Source organism: Symphalangus syndactylus, chromosome 24 (assembly GCF_028878055.3).
Source record: "Symphalangus syndactylus isolate Jambi chromosome 24, NHGRI_mSymSyn1-v2.1_pri, whole genome shotgun sequence".
Taxonomy (NCBI): domain Eukaryota; kingdom Metazoa; phylum Chordata; class Mammalia; order Primates; family Hylobatidae; genus Symphalangus; species Symphalangus syndactylus.
In genome coordinates this window covers 8,614,960-8,633,995 of record NC_072446.2, presented here as the reverse complement: position 1 = coordinate 8,633,995, position 19,036 = coordinate 8,614,960, and the positions used below count along the sequence as shown (strand labels likewise).

Genomic DNA, 19,036 nt, shown 5'->3' with positions numbered 1-19,036 from the left:
GGGCGGGACCGGCGTGGGGGGCGTGGTCACCCGGTGGGACCCGGCGGGACCCGGCCTACCAGGCGGAGCGGGGGCTGGGCAGGGGCTTGGCCAATCGGGGCTGGTGGGGTGGGCGAGTGGCGGGAGCGCTGCACCCGCAGATGGGCCGCCCACGTGGGGACCAGCGCCCACCCGGCCTGGTCGCATGGGCAATGGGAGACCCCCTTGCAGCGCAAGGTCTCGAGGTATCTGGGAAGACTGGCCTTGCGCCGTCCCTCCCTTCGTCAGCAGACCGCTGTCCACGATCCGGGATCTGGCATAATCGAGGTGCCAGGCTCCGAGGACGCCGCGCTCTTGGCCGTGGACTTCCACGCAGGAAGGCGCTGGCACCTGAGAGGACGGGGAGGACCGCGTCCCGTGTCAGATGCGCTTGGCCCGCGGCTGAGCCCCCAGCATCAGCCCTCAGCTCCACGGCTGAGTCCCGGGAGGCTGATGCAGTTATCTGTGCCTCTCCGGGGCCCGTCGTGAGGGCGCCGCGCGTGCACCTCCTCTTCCTCAGTAAACCACGGCGGTGACTCCTCTCGGGGAGCCTGGGGGGGACCTGCTCGGAAAGCAGGGTGGGCAGGACCTAAGGAAAACCGCGCTTGCGGGCGTGGGCACGGCAGAGAGCACGGGATGCGGGTGGGCCTCCAGGTCTGGAGGGGGTGCGCAAGGCGGGCCCTGAGCAGCAGCGGCTCCAGGCTCATGGGCCCCGGGTGGCCCCGCCTCCAAGCGCAGGCCCCCACTTCCGCCCTGGTCCGGCTCCTGGCTTTGCTGCCTCCAGCGACTTGTCCTGACGGGAAGGACCCCCTCCACTGTGGGGAGGACCCTGATGGTACAAATATGTGGGTGGGGGGAAAACAGAAACTGCCTCTTGTGAGACCCAGAGCACCAGGGGGCCCGTCCCCTCCCTAGGTCCAGGCCAGGTGGCCACCAAGGTATGGGTTCTAGGGGCCCCATCTAGCAGAGCTAGGAGCTGCAGGGCCCAGTTCTACCCCTTCCTTCATCTGGCACAAGTGCGACTGGGAATGCCTGGTCCTGCAGGGGAGAAGGCAGGGCCCTCAGCTCCTTCTCTCCCTCTCCATGAGGTCTCCACAAACGCATGCCTCAGCCAGGACGCCACTCCTGTGCTGTAACTAACTAACCAATCACACCTTCATTTTTCTAAAGCTTTATTATTTATTTTATAAAATGCATAGAATAAATTATACTGGTAACATTTTAAAAATTAACATCTTTGTATTCAGCAGTCCTGGGTCAGGAGGCAGGAGGAGGGTGGTGGGGACGGGATGGCTCACTGGGCGGCTAACCCGTGTAGGCCACTTCCTCCTCGTCACTGCCATCGGGGACCGCGTCCGTCCCAAAGTAGCGGTCGCCAAAGTTCCCTGGAAAAAGAGGGGATCCAGTGTGGTGGGGCCTCCCAGGGCCACCCACCCTGCCCTCATGCGCGCCTGAGGGGCCTGAGCAGCCTCACCAATGCCTGGGATGATGCGGAAAAGGTCATTGACCCGCTTGTCCACCGCCGTGGTGATGATTCTCACTCGTGGAAATGCATAGGCCACTGAGTGCACGCCCATCTCTGCCATGAGCAGTGACAGCAGAAAGATCTTGTCCTCAGGCACGTCGTGGTCCTACCAAGTGTATTGGGCAGGTAAATCCCACCTCTGCCTGAACCTGCCCCGCCTACCCAGGGCCCACTCACCAGGAGCACGCGCACCGCCATCATAGCCGCGGCGCCCGTGGACACGGTGCAGTCCATGAGGATCACATGGTCATCGCTGATGTCCTTGGGCAGCCTCAGGTAGTGGAGCTGCGGGCGGCAGGGGTCAGGCTGCAGGTGGGGCTCCCTCTGCCCCCTACCCCCGGGCTCATCGCCCCGGCTGCCCCCAGGCACCTCGGGCTCCCCGGTAAGCTGGTTGGTCTGGATGAGGATGGTGCCGATGCGCACGTCTTTGCACACAGCGCGCAGCGCGGGCTCCATGGTTTCACCGGCGCGCAGGATGGACACACCGGTGATCTGCGGGGAGGGGAGGCTAAGCGCCCACATCCCGCCCCAGCAGCCTGTCCCGCGCCCAGGTGCGCCCAGGCAGGTACCTGCTTCCCCGCATAGCACTTGCCCGCATAGTCCTGCCCCTGCGGGGTCTGCACGACGCAGTCCTGTGGGGTGCAGGGTGAGGATTCCGGTGAGCGCGGGGAGCCCGCACCGGCTCCAGGACCCACCCTCCACCTCGCGGGCTACGAACCTGAAAGGGCAGGAAGGAGAGCGCGTGCTCGATAAGCAGCCGCATCAGTCTCTTGGAGTAGAAGATGAACTCGTCGCGACTGGTCTCCTTGTCCCTGTGGGGCCAACAGTTGAGCGGGAGAGCGCGCGCGGGGCCGCCCCGTCCCCAGGTGGGCCCTCACCTGATGATGGTGTGCATGCCCCGTACCTGCGGCGTGCTCTTCAGGACGCTCAGCGTCCGAGGCAGGGGGTGGCACTGGTGTGCCGAGGCCAGAGCAGCCCTGGGGACAAACCAATGGGGAACACTCAAGAAGGGGGTCTTCTCCCAGAGCCCTCCCTCCCCACAGAACGGCTGTGCGTCACTGTGAGGGGAACACATGGGCCAGGCACAGCACAAGGTGCAGAGCGGGCCTGACTTCTGCCTGGGGCTGAGCTGGGGGGAGACGTCGCCCTACCTGAGAAGTCAGGCAAAGGCGAAAGATGGCGGCGAACAACGGGGCAAGCTCACCATTAGGCAGAAAGCTAGGGGGGATGGGTGTGAGGGCCCCTCCCAGTGCGGGACCCCTCCTGTGCTAAGAGGAAGCAGAAGTGGGCCGGGCACAGGGCGGGCTCACACCTGCTGACAGGTCTCATACCCCAGAATAGGTAGCTTGTCCCCAGCCTCTCCCCGGGGGAACAACTAAAGCTTTGTGGGGTCAGGCCCCGCCCTGGCTCCTCCCCGAGGTGGTGCGCGGCCCCTCTCAAGAGAGGGGGGCGGGGGGCATAGCTGGTTCAGTGCCTCTTGGCTGCCCCGTCCCGCCCCGCTGCCCAAGCCTGGGGATGGCCGGGGCAGGAGCAGGTCTAGGAGCGGGCAGGAAAAGGGCGGGGTGGAGGCAAGGAAGAGGTGGGACAGGGAGGGGACAGAACAGAAAAGGGGCGGGACACAGGCAGGGAATGGGGCGGGGCAGGAAAGGGGGTGCTGCAGGGGCAGGAAGAGGAAAGCGGCGGGGCACGGAATTGGGTGTGGCAGGGGCAGGAAAGAGGCAGGGCCGGGAATGGGGTGTGGCAGGGCAGAAAAGAGGCATGACAGCGGCAGGGAAAAGGGCGGGGCAGGGAACGGGTATGGCACGGGCAGAAAAGAGGCGTGGCAGGGCCAGGGAAAGGGGCGGGGCAGGGGCAGAAAAGAGGCGTGACACGGGCAGGGAAAGAGGCGGGGCCGGGAATGGGGTGTGGCAGGGCAGAAAAGAGGCGTGGCAGTGACAGGAAAGGGGCGGGGCAGGAGCGGCGGGGCAAGGGGCTACAGGAAGGCGGGTCACACAGCAGCACCACGGAGCACTCTGCTCACATATCCCAACGTAGCTTCCTCTGCTTGCCGGGTGAAGAGCATGTTCAGGGAGGGAACAAGGCAGGAAACAGGGGTTTACAAAGAGAAGGAAGAGAACAGAGAGAAGGCTGCTTAGTTGGGGAGCAGGGCGTTCCCCGCAGGCCTGAGGAGGAGTGTGGGCGGCCAGGCCCCCAGCCCTGCCTGGCCTTCCCTCCTGCCCCCCATCAAGGCTTCCTGGGGCTGAAGGAAGTGAGTGGAGCCACAGGCCAACACTTCCTTGGCTGACCAGACGATGGAAAATGTGTCTGGCTGTGTTCAGCTGTTTTTCCAAGTTTGAAACCCTGGCAAGTTTTTTTTCTCAGAAGAAAGGCTTCAGGAGGAACCTGACGGGACAAGACCTGCGGGTTCCCTGGCCGCGGAGAGGGCCAAGCGGAGACTCATGCAGGCACAGGAAGCTGGACGGCTGGCGGACGGGCACTGGAGGCATTTCCAACATTTGGCAAACTCTTTGGAGGGCTCTGAATGTGAGCGCTCTCCCACCAGGTGGCTCAGTCAGGAGCCTCCCAACCCACAGAAGGCGGGGAGAAGGGCAGGTCGCTCGTGGCTGACCTCCCTGCACGCCTGCCCTTGGGGAGGGGCAGTGGGATGCGGCCCCGGCCCAGCCCAAGCTTCTTGCTGCAGTTGCCCAGTTCCTGCTGGCAGAGCTGTGCGGGCTGCGAGGACAGAGCTGGGGCAAGCAGGACCCGGATGGGTGGGAGGACAGGGGCGAGGCCCTCCCACCTGCAACCAGGGAAAGCTGACTGGTCCGTGAGGCTGGGCACAGGAGGAACAGCAAGCTCCCTGGCTACTGGGACATGTCTGTAGTCACTGCCCCAGGGGCCTGGCAGTGCTGGCTCGGGAGGGCAGCTGTGCTCTCTGGGGTCAAATCCCACAGACAGATTCAGGAGTCGGGGAGCCTCCAGCAAGGTCTGGCCAGGACAGGGTCAGGACCCCGTGATGCTGGGCAAGCTACTTCACGTCTCTGTGCCTCAGTGTCCTCATCTGCCAGCAAGGGGAAGCAGAAGCAGGGCTGGGACCACTCCACACCACCCCTTCTGTGACTGGGGAAGAGATAACTGCCTGCCTGGCTGGATCACAGCCCAGACCCAGAGCTCCTTGGAGGTGTTGGAAGTGCCTCCATCTGTGCAGACAGCTGTGCAAGTCTTACCTGACGCTGAGTTCACGCTGTGGCAGCAACACAGGAAGACACAAGGGAACGGTGGCGCGTCAGTGACCAGGGCAGGTGGCCAGGCCACCCCCACCCAGGAATGGACATGCTGCAGGCCCGCAGGGACACAGCCAGCCATGGGGGGTGGCAAGCTTCTAATGCCTGTAACCTGGGGACCACCTGGGCCAGACCTGCAGTTCTGCGATGGGGCAGTCAGAGCCAGGACCCTGGGCTCTGTTCTGCAGGCCTCAGGCCTTCAACATCCTGGTAGGGAGTATGTTCAGAGCCAGTCCAGGCTCCAAGGCCCAGCCATAGAATGCCTCAGGGAGCATGGGGCCTCTGGTGGGGGTGTCGCTCCTGGGGTGACCCCCTGAGAAAGAGAGGAGCTGGCCTGGCGTGGGACCCAGCAGTGAAACCCCACAGTCCTGGGCCAGCAGGCCATGCCTGTCATTCCCAAAAGCTCAGGCTGGGCTGCACCGTCGGCTGGGTCCTGAGCACCTGTACCCCCACCCCAGCTTCCTCAGGGAACCCAGGCCCTGCGCAGCATCACGGGATGGGGTCTGGGCTGGACGATCTGACTGACCAAGCAGGCTCAGGACACTCAGGGCTAGCACCTGGCAGGGGACAGTGAACGCAGGGGAATGAGGTGAGCAGGCCACTGGGGGTGGTGGCAGCGGAGAAGTGGGTAGAGGGGCTGGGCTAGGCCGTGGGGACGCGGGACCCCGCTCACCTCCTCCAGCTGGCTGTGCACGTGCTGCACGATCAGGTCGATGGCCACCGTGTTGCCGCTCCCTGGGGCGGGACAGGGGGAGGGTGACCGGGGGCTGAGCGGTTGGCCTGCCCGACGCCCCCTCAACAGGCAGCCCAGCAGGCTCACCTCTGGGCACCACGATGTCTGCCAGGCGCATGGTGGGCTGGATGTACTGGTCGAAGGAGGGCTTGACAAACTTGTTGTACTGCTTGATGACACCTTCGATGTCCCGGCCGCGCTCACTGATGTCCCGGCGCAGCCGCCGTACCAGGCGGATGTCGGAGTCTGTGTCCACAAAGATCTTCATGTCCAGGAGCTGGTGGAGACAGCAGGGCAGTGAGTGGCCGGACGCCAGCAGCCGGCGTGGAGACAGCGGGACGAGCCCCTGCACTGAGGCCGCCTGGTCTGTGGGCCTGGCCAGAGCCGCTTCCCCAGGGCACCCTGGCAGGTGGGGAGGAGTGGGGAGGTGGGGGTGTCTAGGGGTGGGGTGCTCCCCTTCAGGGGCTTAGGTGAAGAGGCATGGCATGGTGGCTGGCTAAGGAGTCAGGCAGGAATGGGGCTGGGCGCATGTGATCTCCTTTGCTTGAGGAAACTGGCACCAACACACTGGGGAATGGGGACATGGCGAGTTTAGGGTCTGTCCCCATGCTCAGCACACAGTAGTTGGCCCGTGAAGAGGCCTTGTGGAGGCTGGGGGCTGCTATGTGCCTGACAATGGGGTCTTCTGGGCCTGTTCCAGGGGCAGGACCTGGGCCCTGGGATCAGGCCAACCTGAGTCACACTCAGCTCTGTCCCGAAGGCCCCTGTGAGCTACAGCAAAATCTCTCAAACACACCAGCCCTGGGTCCTCACCTGTCCGTCAGGACCACAGCAAGGGACGAGAACACCAAGAACATGCCAGGTATGTGCACAGGCCTCAGCCAGTGGAGAGGGAACCACTGCCTCAGGCAGCCATGCTCTGCCTTGCGGGGCTGGCAGATGGACCCAGCTGTGGCATGCCTGGGGTTGGGGTTGAGGTAGGGAGTGGCTGGCCTAGGCCTATAGAGTGTGGAGGCCTTGGGGACGGGGCAGGAGGACGCACACCTCATGGACAGGGCGGCCAGGGCTGAGACACCAGCGGGTGGATATTCCTGGTGGGTGCTCACCTCCAACAGTGTCTTGTCAGCAAAGGCCATGATGCCCTCAAAGATGATGACGTTTGCACCATACAGTGTTTTCTGTGAAGAAACCCAGGAGTTGCAGAGCCCGGCTCATGTGCCTACAGCCGTCCGAGCCCCCCTCTGCAGGGCCCTGGCCTGCCCCCCTGAGGCCCCCTCTGCAGGGCCCTGGCCTGCCCCCCCGAGGCCCCCTCTGCAGGGCCCTGGCCTGCCCCCCCGAGGCCCCCTCTGCAGGGCCCTGGTCTACCCCCCCGAGGCCCCCTCTGCAGGGCCCTGGCCTACCCCCCCGAGGCCCCCTCTGCAGGGCCCTGACCTGCCCCCCCGAGGCCCCCTCTGCAGGGCCCTGGCCTGCCCCCCCGAGGCCCCCTCTGCAGGGCCCTGGTCTACCCCCCCGAGGCCCCCTCTGCAGGGCCCTGGCCTGCCCCCCCGAGGCCCCCTCTGCAGGGCCCTGGCCTACCCAGTCCTTCTTCCGGCTGTGCGTGGTGAAGTCATAAATGGGCACCTTGACGCTCTTCCCCTGCTTCAGCTTCTTGAGGGTGGAAATGATGAGGTCGAAGTCAAAGGCATCCGGGTGGTCGAAGTTGAAGTTGTTGTGTGCGGCCTGTTCCTGCTGCTGCTCGGTCAGCACCTGGTGGGGGAGGCTGTGGAGCAGTCGTGGGCACAGCAGGGCCCTCACCCAGTGCCAGCGGACAGGCGCTCTAGGTCTCCCAGGAGGAGCCACGCTGGGGCTCAGAGACCAGGGACCTACTTCTGCAGGGGGTCCAGGGTCAGGGAGAGGACAAGGGGGTCCTCGAGGGAGCTGGGCGGGGGCCCACCTTGTAGAAGGAATCCATGGACAGCAAGACCACCCAGGGCACGTCCAGGGCCTCGATGATCATTCTGGCCACAGTGGTCTTCCCAGAGGCACTGCCGCCTCCCAGGCCTGCCGGCGGGAGCGCAGACCCTCCATGAGGAACCGACGGGCTGCGGCACAGATCAGTCCCGGAGGCGCCCACCCCGCGGCCACTGCCTGCGGTTGTCCGGCTTCCTTCTCCTGCTCCACTGGCACTGGAGGGGAGCCGGAGGCGGGCGTCTGGCAGCAGGTCCCACCCCGCTGCTGCTCTCACCGATGGCGAAGGCCTCTTTGGATTGCGTGCCGTGCTCGTTGTACCAGGGTGGCCGCCCCGCGGTGTAGATGGTGCGCTTGCTTGTGCGTAGCAGGGGAGGCTCTGACTTGCACTGGCTGGTGGTCCGCTTCCGGGGAGAGCGCCCGGTGCCCACAGGTGGCAGGAGCCTGTCCAGGGACTCTGCATTGCTGCTGCAGAAAGGGATGTGCTCAGATATGGCCCAGGGCTGCCCACCTCCCAGGTACCCGCTGGCATGGCCAGCCCACAGGGCATCCCCCCACCCCAACAGGCATGGCTGAGGTGGGCAGGCTCATTGGGGGTCCATAAGAACTCTGCCTGGGCTGGGTGCGGTGGCTCATGCCTGTAATCCCAGCACTTTGGGAGGCCGAGGCAGGTGGATCATTTGAGGTCAGGAGTTTGAGACCAGCCTGGCCAACATGGTGAAACCCCATCTCTACTAAAAATTAAAAAAAAAAAAAAAAAATTACCTGGGTGTGGTGGTGGGCGCCTGTAATCCCAGTTACTAGGGAGGCTGAGGCAGGAGAATTGCTTGAACCCGGGAGGTGGAGGTTGCAATGAGCTGAGATCGTGCCACTGCACTCCAGCCTGGGTGACAGAGCAAGACTCCACCTCAAAAAAAAAAAAAGAACCCTGCCTGCAGCTGGGCCACAGGACACACAGACCCAAGTGCTCAGCCTGGCACAGGGCCTCAGATCATCAATGTCCACACAGCAAGGACAGAGGGACAGCAAACAAGGACAAGGGAAGGAGGAGAGACGCTATCTTGGGGCCATGCTCATCCTGCTGTGTGGACGGGCACTGGCTGGGCCAGGCTTTGTCCCCAAGGGGACTCAAGGTGGGCCTGTGAAAGGCAGGTGAGACCCCAAAGTGGACCATGTTCCGTTGCAACCCGGCACACTCTCTGGGCAGCCAAATCACTGCCATGCTGAAGGCTGGGTGCCCAAGGAGACGTGAGGGCAGCGTGTGGGTGGAGGTGAGACCAGACCAGGTTGTGTGCACACGCCCAGGGTGAGGTCCTCAGACAGGACCAGGCTGAAGGGCTCAGGGAGAGAGGCAGAGGGTTCAGCCAGGACCTGATTCTCCTGCAGCGACAGCAGGCCCAGCACAGTCCCTCGGCCTGGCCTCTCTGGCTGTCAAGAGTGCCGGGTGGGGGACCCTGGGCTGGGAGCCTTATGGGAACCCCATTCATTCTTGCTGTGGCCCCTCCTGGGTCCCCAAGACAGAAACCTCCGGCATCTGGCAAATACCAGAGAGGAAAGTGCTGCCACCTGTCTGGGCTGCCATGAGCCTGCCCAGGGTAAGGGGAGCCCCTAAAGTCTGCAAGGGGGAAATCAACGGGAGGAAGACACAGGCCTATGCTGTGTGGCATCTACATGCACTGCACATGCCAGACTGGCACTCAGGCGCCTGCCAACTTCTCCGCCAGTTTACAACCTCAAGCGGGCAAGGGGCCGTGACTGGCCATGGAGCCCTGGGAGGGGCAGCCTCTGGGGAGGCTCAATGTGGCCAAGTGCCCTGCTGGGGGGTAGGGGGCATCAACGTGGCGCCTGCTCAGTCTGTTCTGAGAGGCTCAGATGCAGAGCCTGGTGTGAAGATGCCATGAGACAAGACACAGGTTCGGCAGAAGGCACTTCTGGCCACTGCCCAGGAGAGACCGAGCTGGCTGTGGTGGCCTCAGCATCATGTTTCAGGCATCCCTGGGAAGCTCTCAGGGGTCAGCACCTTGGCCCTGCAGGTCATGGCCCACCCACATGGGGAGCAAGTCAGAACCACAGCCACTGTCTGTGCAGGGCAGAGCCCCTGGGGGCAAGAGGGAAAGCTCCCCAAACGGCAGGACCACCTCTTTGTAGCTTCCTGCAGGGACACAGTCTGTCCACCGCGCTCCGGAGTTCCACAGGAGATGGAATACTCCACAAATGCCAGTTACGCCCGAAAATGACACAGAAACACAGGTGCGGACAGGCAATGGCATCCTCAGAGCATGGTCAGGGAGAAGAGCAAGCTGGAAGGAGATATGATTCCATCTGTATAAAATCCAGGAAATGAAGGACGCTCACCTGCACGCGCCCGGGTGTGAGGAGGGAGGTGTGTGTGTGAGAGGGAGGGGGCGTGTGAGAGGGAGGGGGCGTGTGTGTGAGAGGGAGGGGTGTGTGTGTGAGAGGGAGGGAGGCGTGTGTGAGAGGGAGGGGGCGTGTGTGTGAGAGGGAGGGGTGTGTGTGTGTGAGGGAGGGGGCGTGTGTGTGAGAGGGAGGGGGCGTGTGTGAGAGGGAGGGGTGTGTGTGTGAGAGGGAGGGGGCGTGTGTGTGAGAGGGAGGGGGCGTGTGTGTGAGAGGGAGGGGTGTGTGTGTGTGAGGGAGGGGGCGTGTGTGTGTGAGGGAGGGGGCGTGTGTGTGAGAGGGAGGGGGCGTGTGTGAGAGGGAGGGGGCGTGTGTGTGTGAGGGAGGGGGTGTGTGTGTGAGAGGGAGGGGGCGTGTGTGTGAGAGGGAGGGGGCGTGTGTGTGAGAGGGAGGCGTGTGTGTGAGAGGGAGGGGGCGTGTGTGTGAGAGGGAGGGAGGTGTGTGTGTGAGGGAGGGGGTGTGTGTGTGTGAGGGAGGGGGCGTGTGTGTGAGAGGGAGGGAGGTGTGTGTGAGAGGGAGGGGGCGTGTGTGTGAGAGGGAGGGGGCGTGTGTGTGAGAGGGAGGGAGGTGTGTGTGAGAGGGAGGGGGCGTGTGTGTGAGAGGGAGGGGGCGTGTGTGTGAGAGGGAGGGAGGTGTGTGTGAGAGGGAGGGAGGCGTGTGTGAGAGGGAGGGGGCGTGTGTGTGAGAGGGAGGGAGGCGTGTGTGAGAGGGAGGGGGCGTGTGTGTGAGAGGGAGGGGGCGTGTGTGTGAGGGAGGGGGCGTGTGTGTGAGGGAGGGGGCGTGTGTGAGAGGGAGGGGGCGTGTGTGTGAGGGAGGGGGCGTGTGTGTGAGGGAGGGGGCGTGTGTGAGAGGGAGGGGGCGTGTGTGTGAGGGAGGGGGCGTGTGTGAGAGGGAGGGGGCGTGTGTGTGAGGGAGGGGGCGTGTGTGTGAGGGAGGGAGGCGTGTGTGAGAGGGAGGGGGCGTGTGTGTGAGGGAGGGGGCGTGTGTGTGAGGGAGGGAGGTGTGTGTGAGAGGGAGGGGGCGTGTGTGTGTGAGAGGGAGGGGGCGTGTGTGTGAGAGGGAGGGGGCGTGTGTGTGAGGGAGGGAGGTGTGTGTGAGAGGGAGGGGGCGTGTGTGTGTGAGAGGGAGGGGGCGTGTGTGTGAGAGGGAGGGGGCGTGTGTGAGAGGGAGGGGGCGTGTGTGAGAGGGAGGGAGGTGTGTGTGAGAGGGAGGGGGCGTGTGTGAGAGGGAGGGGGCGTGTGTGTGTGAGAGGGAGGGAGGTGTGTGTGAGAGGGAGGGAGGCGTGTGTGTGAGGGAGGGAGGTGTGTGTGAGAGGGAGGGAGGCGTGTGTGTGAGAGGGAGGGGGCGTGTGTGTGAGAGGGAGGGAGGCGTGTGTGTGAGAGGGAGGGGGCGTGTGTGTGAGAGGGAGGGAGGCGTGTGTGAGAGGGAGGGGGCGTGTGTGTGTGAGAGGGAGGGAGGTGTGTGTGAGAGGGAGGGAGGCGTGTGTGTGAGGGAGGGAGGTGTGTGTGAGAGGGAGGGAGGCGTGTGTGTGAGAGGGAGGGGGCGTGTGTGTGAGAGGGAGGGAGGCGTGTGTGTGAGAGGGAGGGGGCGTGTGTGTGAGAGGGAGGGAGGCGTGTGTGTGAGGGGGGGGCGTGTGTGTGAGAGGGAGGGGGCGTGTGTACACAGCAGCCCTAACCATGATCACTCTGGCCACCAAGATTTGGAACAGCAACTTCTGTCACATTTGAATGTTTTTTAAGCAGGTGCCACTTTGTTACCATAAACCAAACCGTAGTCTGTCTTTGAAGCTGGCATCTCCAGTGTGGGAACACTGATGTTCCCAGTTGTTCACGCCTCCCCATGCACCCATGACACCCACAGCCAGGAGGACAGTGTCCGTGTGCACACACAGGGGGCAGTGGAAGGAGGGAGCCCAGCCCAACACGTGACAGCTGTCATGGGCCCAGAGAACAGTGTGGCAGCATTTAAAGCAGCAAGGAGACCCGCTGTCTGCACCTGACGGGGAAAACGCGCTGTGCCTCTCCTCAGGGACACACAGGCCTGCCTGTTTCCATGCCACCATCAGGGGAGCGAGCACTGGGAATAATCAGCCAGTCAGCCTCACTCAGCCTCCTCGGCTCCAGACATCGCTCTGCAGCTGAGCGGTGACGTCAGCAGCAGGGCTGAGCACAAACAAGGCCCAGACGACCAGGCGAGGGAGGCCCGGGGGACAGCGCCACTGCACGGTGCCCTGAAAGGGGAGCAGGTGCCACAGCACTTCCCCGAGACCGCGTGCGGGGGCTGTGGCTGGAATGGGACCTGCACCCCACTCAGGTCTGCCTGAAGGGCTGTCAGTCAAGAAGGAAGACACAACCCAGCAAACAGAAGCCACGGCCTCCCAGCGGCCCTGGACGGACAGGACCAACGCACCAGCAGTAAACAAAAGGGCCTGCAAGGCTCACCCCCGGGGGCCACCCCTCCCAGCAGGTGTTGATGGATGGCCCACAGCTGCACACAGTGGGGCAGTCCTGCTCAGGCTCAGCAGCAGGTTCCCAGCAGACAGAAACGCTCTGGTGGCCCTGGAGGCCGTGGTGGGCAGAGAACAAATCCAGGCGGCCCCTCCCCTCTATGCCTAACCCCAGCATCTGCAGGGAATCACCCGCTGTCTTCAAGCTCAGGGAGGAAGCTCCGACACAATCTGACTTGCAAAGAGGCCCCCAGCGAAGCTCCCAGCACAGCCCTTGCGGCTGCCTGCACTTCCGCCATGCACCCTGGATTCCGAGGGTGAGCCCGCTAATGCACAAAGCTGGGAGTAACTTGAGGGACAGACACCAGACGGCGGAGGCCGGGCTGGCACCGTGTCCGCTCCCCATTGCTAGTCTCCTGGTGCTCGGGCCTCTCCAGCAGGAGCCTTCCAAGCCTGCATTTGTGACTCTTCCTCATCCTACTGAAGTAACGACCCCGTCACCGCAGATCCCTTCCGACGCACACGCTGCTGACGGCCAGGCGCTGGCCCTTCTGCTGGGAGCGGTGCCCATGCAGTGGAACAGTCACAAGCAGGCCAGGACAATCTGCCAGAAACCCGCCTCACCACAGGCCTGTGATGGCGTCAGGCTGAGTCTGCACCAAGCCCAGCCCCACTACCTTCCCCAAAGCTGGTCTGTCTCTCAGAGCCAAGGACACAAGCAGCACCCCTTGACAGAGGAAAGTTGGCTGGATGTGGTGGCTCACGCCTTGAGTAGCCCTTTGGAGGCTGCAGTGGGAGGATTGCTTGAGGTCAGCAGTTCATGATCAGCCTGGGCAACATGGTGAGACCGTTTCCACACAAAAAACTTTAGAATATTAAAAATAAATAAAAAGGAGAAAGTTGCACAACAAACTTCATTTCCTGTGCACAGATGGACAAGAGTGCTTCTGGCCATAACAACAGAAGGTTAATTCCAACCCGGAGGGTTCCAAGCTGTAACCAACACAAGAGAGATGCACCCAGACCAACAGCCTCAAGCAAAATGGCGCTTCGACCCTGGGCTCTGCCCGGTGCCCGAGAGCACCTGCCAGCCTGCTTGATTCCTGATATCCACAGGCATGCACCAAACACAGGTCCGAGTGGCCAGGACCACAGCACAAGTGGGCGCCCCTCACAGCAGAGACCCTCGGCCGAGACTCACCTGCCTTCCAGGACCACAGCACAAGTGGGCGCCCCTCACAGCAGAGACCCTCGGCTGAGACTCACCTGCCTTCTGCTCCAAGGGCCCGGCACCCTGAGATCCTGATGCCAGGGTAAGCTGGGGGGCTGCTCATGGTCCAGGACACGGGTGGGTGCTCCCGAACAGCAGAGTGGCCCCAGGGGTGGATGCGTGGGGGTTCAGGCGCAGACAGCCGTGAGGGACATCACCTCAGACCCACAGCAGTCCCCTAGGGCAGCTCAGGAGCTCCAGCCACCTGAACTGGCCCTTCCATGGGCAGGACCACTCTTGTGGGCAGCACAGTGGGTGCAGAGCCGGGGGGCTGGGGGTAAGACCCTTGGCTGGCAGAAGCTGCCTGCCAAATGTCAGCAGAGGCACAGCAGCTAGGAGGCCCTTGGAGCCCCCACCGTACTGAGGGAACAGCACTCACTGCCTTCCTCAGAGGCCAAGGCCGCAGGCATAAGAGGATCACCCAGCTGGGGGCTTCTGCCTGCCTGATATTAATAGCGCTGGCTTTGCCTGGTGTGGCCCTGACAATCCTCGGGCCAGCCCTCGGTGTGAACTGCCCCCTCCTGTGTGTGGGCTGGCACATTCCGCCAGCCTAGGGCTGCAGGCCTGCGGAGGACTACCACGCACCGTGTGCCTGCACCCCTCCTGGATCCCCTGGAAAAAGCTACAATACCCCGGCCTGCCTGGGGCTACAAAGTGAACCCCCCACAGCAGGACAGGGAAATCTGAGGCGCCTCTTGGCCAGGTGTCCTGAACGTCAGTGCTGAGCTGGGCACCCCATCCCTAGCCCCAGAGTGCTTCCGACAGGCATAAACAAATCTGAAACTCCACCCTCTGGCACCATCTGAAAATAACTGCCTTGCCCTACCCCCACTCAGGGGGATCCTGCAGGGACCTGCAGCCACCCAGGGCTCACCACGCAGGGCTCAGCAGAGCACAGGGGACACAGCCACCTCCCCGCCCACAGAAACAGGGGTTCGGCCCCACCCTCAGCAGAGTCAGTCAAGGATGTGCACAGAGAAGTCCTGGCAGCCCTAAGCTCTCTCCCAGGGGCAGACAGGTCAGCCATGGGTGTCAGCTTCCTCCTACCATGGGTTTCTCTTGGAGCTTCCAGTACTGAGGCAGGGGCTGCCAGAAGCCCAGGGAAAGGGAAACTCCACATGGAGGTCACACTCCTCAAAAGCAGGCCACTCCCGGGAGCTGCCTCACAGGCAGGACCGGCCCATCTGTCTGTGTCCACAGGCGCTTCCTCTCCTCGTTCTGCTCCCGGGAGGCAGCTACATCCCTCACCTGGGAAGTGGGCAGAAGACAGCCCAGGGTCGGGGAGGTGGAAGCTGTCCTGAGCAGGCACAGAGTCCAGGCTCCTGGGGGCCATGCCACTGGCTGGGCTGTCTCAACAGCAGAGTGGACTCAGGCTGGTCTGCCTGGCATGGGCATGCACCCTGGCTGCCCTAGCCGGCCAAAAGGCAAGGCTACAGGCCTGTGGAAGCCAGCACTGTGCTGGCCAGGCAAGGGACGTATGAGCCCAGGTACGCAGCTGTGAATGGAACCACCAGGCCTCACCCCAGAATCATGTCACCTCGCTGCAGGCCACGTGGTCCCCAACATGCCCCTCCATGGGGCTGCTCTCGGCCACAGCAGCCCACGGCAGGAAGGGGCCACTCACGGTGGGGAGGAGTAGCCTGCCCTGGTCCTATTCACTGGTGTTCCTCCCAGGTTCTGACTTGCTGAGCTGGGCCGGTCGAGAGAACTCCCATTGCCACGCCACCCACAGGTGCTGATGCCACGCTGGGGTAAGCACTGCCCAGAGCACCTTCTGCCTAAGGCTTCCTCCTTGCAGGTGGGGCTGTCTGAGGCCCATGGTTCTGGAGGCTGCCTCAGTCACTTCAGGGCACCCCTTGCCCTTCCCTCACCTTCAGCCATCCTGCTCTGGGCCACAGAACAGTTGAGTGTGGCTCAGTCCCCTCCACGGAGCCACAGCTTGCCTCAGTTTCCTCCTCAAGGACTAACAGCAGGTGCATTACAGGGGGGTCAGCTCATGAAGACCAAGGCAGATGCCTCATCGGTGATAAGGCCCCCATAACTGATGTCATCGTCAAGAAATAAGCACAGGTGGCTGGGCGCGGTGGTTCATGCCTGTCATCCCAGCACTGTGGGAGGCCGAGGCGGGCGGATCACCCAAGGTCGGAGTTCAAGACCAGCCTCAACATGGAGAAACCTTATCTCTATTAAAAATACAAAATTAGCTGGGCACAGTGGCACATGCCTGTAATCCCAGCACTTTGGGAGGCCAAGGCAGGTGGATCACCTGAGGTTGGGAGTTTGAGACCAGCCTGACCAACATGAAGAAACCCCATCTCTACTAAAAATACGAAAAATTAGCTGGGCATGGTGGCGGGCGCCTGTGGTCCCAGCTACTCGGGAGGCTGAGGCAGGAGAATTGCTTGAACCCGGGAGGCAGAGGTTGCAGTGAGCCGAGATGGTGCCATTGCACTCCAGCCCAGGACTCTGTCTCCAAAAAAAAAAAAAAAAAAAAAAAGAAAGAAAAATAAGCACAGGCATGTGTGGAGACCTCCACGAACCATCCACAATGCCAAGGAAACCAGAAGCAAACGCCCAGCAGCAGGGAGTGCAGCGCATGTGAAACTGACGCTGAGGAAACAGCCACAGAGAGAGCACACAGGGAGAAAGGCTTGGGCACTCCCTTGCTGTGGTTCAGGCCTGTTCTACCACCCCCGGGGTCACCATCACCCACGGACCTTCCTGCTGGGCGCCCGTGGCACAGCGCCTCCTGACAGGTCAGGTTTAAGGGAAGTTTGCCGGACAACTAAAATGAGGCCGGAGGGAGGAGGGAGCAGGGAGGAGCTAGCCCACAGGAGCCAATGCAGGCCTGACCCACTGGTGCCGGACTGACTCGGAGAGTCATGAGGGCAGCTTTCTCAGGCTGGATGAGCAGTGGGGGTTGGGGGCTTGCACTGGCCCACCCCACCACTCAGGAAACCTTCCCTCAGCAGGACCTGCCCTGCACAGATCATGGGGCAGCCTCCCTCTGCTCCCCACTTCCACAGCCCCAGACTCCATCTCAACTGCAGCCAGGAGTCACTGCTAACACCACAAAGGACCTGTTCCTGCACCAGCATGGGCCAGCTCTGGGGCAGGTGCCCAGGGCAGAGTCACGAGTGGCAAGCAGACAATAAACAACAGGCAAGATGGAGAGACTGACTGCCGGGATGGAGAGACTGACAGGAGGAACTGGAATGGTGGTGGAGGAACCCCAGCCCTGGGGACAGACCTCCACCCGTGCACAGACCTCCAAGCTGAAGCCTGCTCTGGAATACTAAGGGCAGCACCAGAGGTTGAAGAGGGGCAGACGCAGGAACTTTGGGGGACACGCTTGGGGAACAGTGAGAAAAGCCCTAGGCTGGGGCAGAGGAAGTCCTCGATGGCACAAGCATCAAGACACACAGTGCAAGAAATTTGCGTAAGACAAGAGGCAGTTCCAGGGCAGACCAGGGCCCCTGGAGAAGGGTGCTGCAATCTATCCTCACTGCCTGCAGCTTCCCTCCTGTCCCATGGTAACCACACCAAAGAAAGATAACAACGGTCTCTGCCTCCTGGGACACAGCGAGGGCCACTGTGCCCAGCCCACCGTCTGTGCACAGGGCAGGCCCAGATGGTTGCTGCCACCAACCTGTGTCATCCGGCAGTGCCTTTCTCAAGAGCCCTCAGTGCTTATCTAGCGTTGGCCTGCCCCACCTTGGGTTAAATCAAAACCTCTTTGGTGGCCGGGCGCGGTGGCTCACGCCTGTAATCCCACGGAGGCCGAGGTGGGCAGATTACCTGAGGTCAGGAGTTGGAGACCAGCCTGGACAACGTGACAAAATACCTCTCTACTAAAAATACAAAAAAATTAGCTGGGCGTGGTGGCGCACACCTGTGATTCCAGCTACTTGGAAGACTGCGGCAGGAGAACTGCTTGAACTGAACTCGGGAGGCGGAGGCTGCAGTGAGAGGAGATCGAGCCACTGCACTCCAGCTTGGGCGACAGAGTGAGATTCCGTCTCAAAACAAAAAAACAAAGCCTCTTTGGAACCAGCAGAGGAACGGACTCAGGTCTCTTAGACTCCAGCCACGCAAAGTTCCTAGTCACTGCCCACTGGGAGGGTGTGGACCTGAAAGGACACAGGGCCAGGGGAAAGCTCTTTCTGCCCAGCAGCTCCTGGAGAAGAGCGACCCTGTGCCGGGACACCCTTCCCCCTGCGGCACCCAGCGCAGCCCATCTCTGAGGGAGTCCTGGCTCACAGCGTTTCTGACCGGAGTCACAGCCTGAACCCAGGCAAGAGGCGCCTGAGTGGGAACAAGCCCTTCCTGGGGACCCCGCGGGCTCCCCAAGGGACACTTAAGACCCGGAAGAGAGGGGCAGCGCCCAGAGCGCCCTCCTGCACCCCGGGCACTGCGTGGCCATCGCCCCCTGACGGCCACAGCTGCAAAGGCGCCGTGCAGGGCCCGGCTCCCAGAGGGGCCACCCGGGGTGACGAACCGGGGTGGGAGCGGGCTCCTCCCGCTGCACCCCCACAACTTCCCCACTTCATGCTCTTGCAAAGTCCCCGCAGAGACTCGAAGGTGCCACGCGCGTGCGGGGCAATCAGAAGGCACCGTGCGCCGCAGCATCTCCAAATCCCAAGCCCTGGCCTCGCGGGTCGGGCAGGGCCACACCCCGAGCCGACAACAGAGACGAGCTCGCACAGTCGAGCAGTCCCACAGCCCGCCGGGCGCTCGAGGCTGAGGGCCCCACCCACTGGGGGCAGAGACCAAGGTCAACGCTGGGGGTGCGCACCCGGGCTCCTTCCCCGAGCCCCGAGGAGCCTGCCGGCTTGGGCCAGGTCCGTCCTCCCGGCCGCTTCAAGCCCGCGGAGTTTCGCCCAGCACGTGGGAGAACGGAGCGCCGCCACCTGGCCTCCGGGAGTGGGGGACTTGGGCTCGCGGCGAAGACGGACCACCCGCCCAGTTCGGCCAGATCTGCAGCCTCTTCCCCTCGCCAGTGGAGTGGAGGCGGCGCCCACGCCTACCGCTCCTCGCACGCGGTCTCGCTTTTCTCAGCCTGCCGGCCTGGTGTGTCTCGGGCCGTAGGTGGCGACGTGGGCGAAGGGTCAGCGTCCGCGCGGGCCGGGGGTGCAGCCATGGCGCTCGGAGGCCTCTCCGCGGGCCGGGCCGGGCGGCGCGCATGGGCCGCCGGGAGCTAGTGGTTCCCTCTCCCTGCCCACCGCGGACTACCAACCCCACAAGGCCGCGTGTCGCGGACTACAAGTCCCACAAGGCCGCGTGTCGCGGACTACAAGTCCCACAAGGCCGCGCGTCGCGGACTACAAGCCCCACAAGGATGCGTAGCGGGCATGCGGGATCCGTAGTTCGGCAGTCTCCGCCACGTGCCTGGAGGGCCCCGCCCCCTGTTTTTCACCAC

General features: G+C 63.1%; 1 protein-coding gene across 16 annotated transcripts; it reads right to left on the bottom strand.

The window, feature by feature from the left end:
• Positions 1-1,173: 1,173 nt before the first annotated feature.
• UCKL1 (uridine-cytidine kinase 1 like 1) lies at positions 1,174-18,853 on the bottom strand. 16 transcript variants are annotated; one of them, XM_055265392.2, is made up of 15 exons: positions 18,645-18,853; positions 7,764-7,951; positions 7,473-7,579; positions 7,115-7,285; positions 6,646-6,717; positions 5,627-5,816; positions 5,480-5,541; positions 4,750-4,766; positions 2,422-2,520; positions 2,262-2,355; positions 2,113-2,175; positions 1,913-2,035; positions 1,721-1,828; positions 1,493-1,649; positions 1,174-1,403 (listed from the first exon to the last, which is right to left on the bottom strand). In XM_055265392.2, the coding sequence occupies exons 1-15, from the start codon at positions 18,755-18,757 to the stop codon at positions 1,324-1,326; spliced, it is 1,644 nt and encodes a 547-aa protein (XP_055121367.1). In that variant the 5' UTR covers positions 18,758-18,853; the 3' UTR covers positions 1,174-1,323. The 16 variants fall into 16 exon arrangements, 13 of the variants coding, with proteins under 13 accessions (XP_055121367.1, XP_055121365.1, XP_055121364.1 ...); XM_055265390.2 differs by having other exon boundaries at positions 7,764-7,954; positions 18,645-18,851; XM_055265389.2 differs by lacking the exon at positions 4,750-4,766 and adding an exon at positions 3,564-3,583 and having other exon boundaries at positions 7,764-7,954; positions 18,645-18,840.
• Positions 18,854-19,036: the final 183 nt, after the last annotated feature.

Bases quoted from the DNA above. Each gene is read 5' to 3' on its own strand.
- UCKL1 (XM_055265383.2), bottom strand. From the start codon at position 18,757: ATGGCTGCACCCCCGGCCCGCGCGGACGCTGACCCTTCGCCCACGTCG. The intron at 6,718-7,114 runs GTAGGCCAGGGC...GTTTCTTCACAG, and splicing joins ACAGCCGGAAGAAGGACTGG to AAAACACTGTATGGTGCAAA. The intron at 5,817-6,645 runs GTGAGCACCCAC...TGTCTCCACCAG, and splicing joins CTGACAAGACACTGTTGGAG to CTCCTGGACATGAAGATCTT.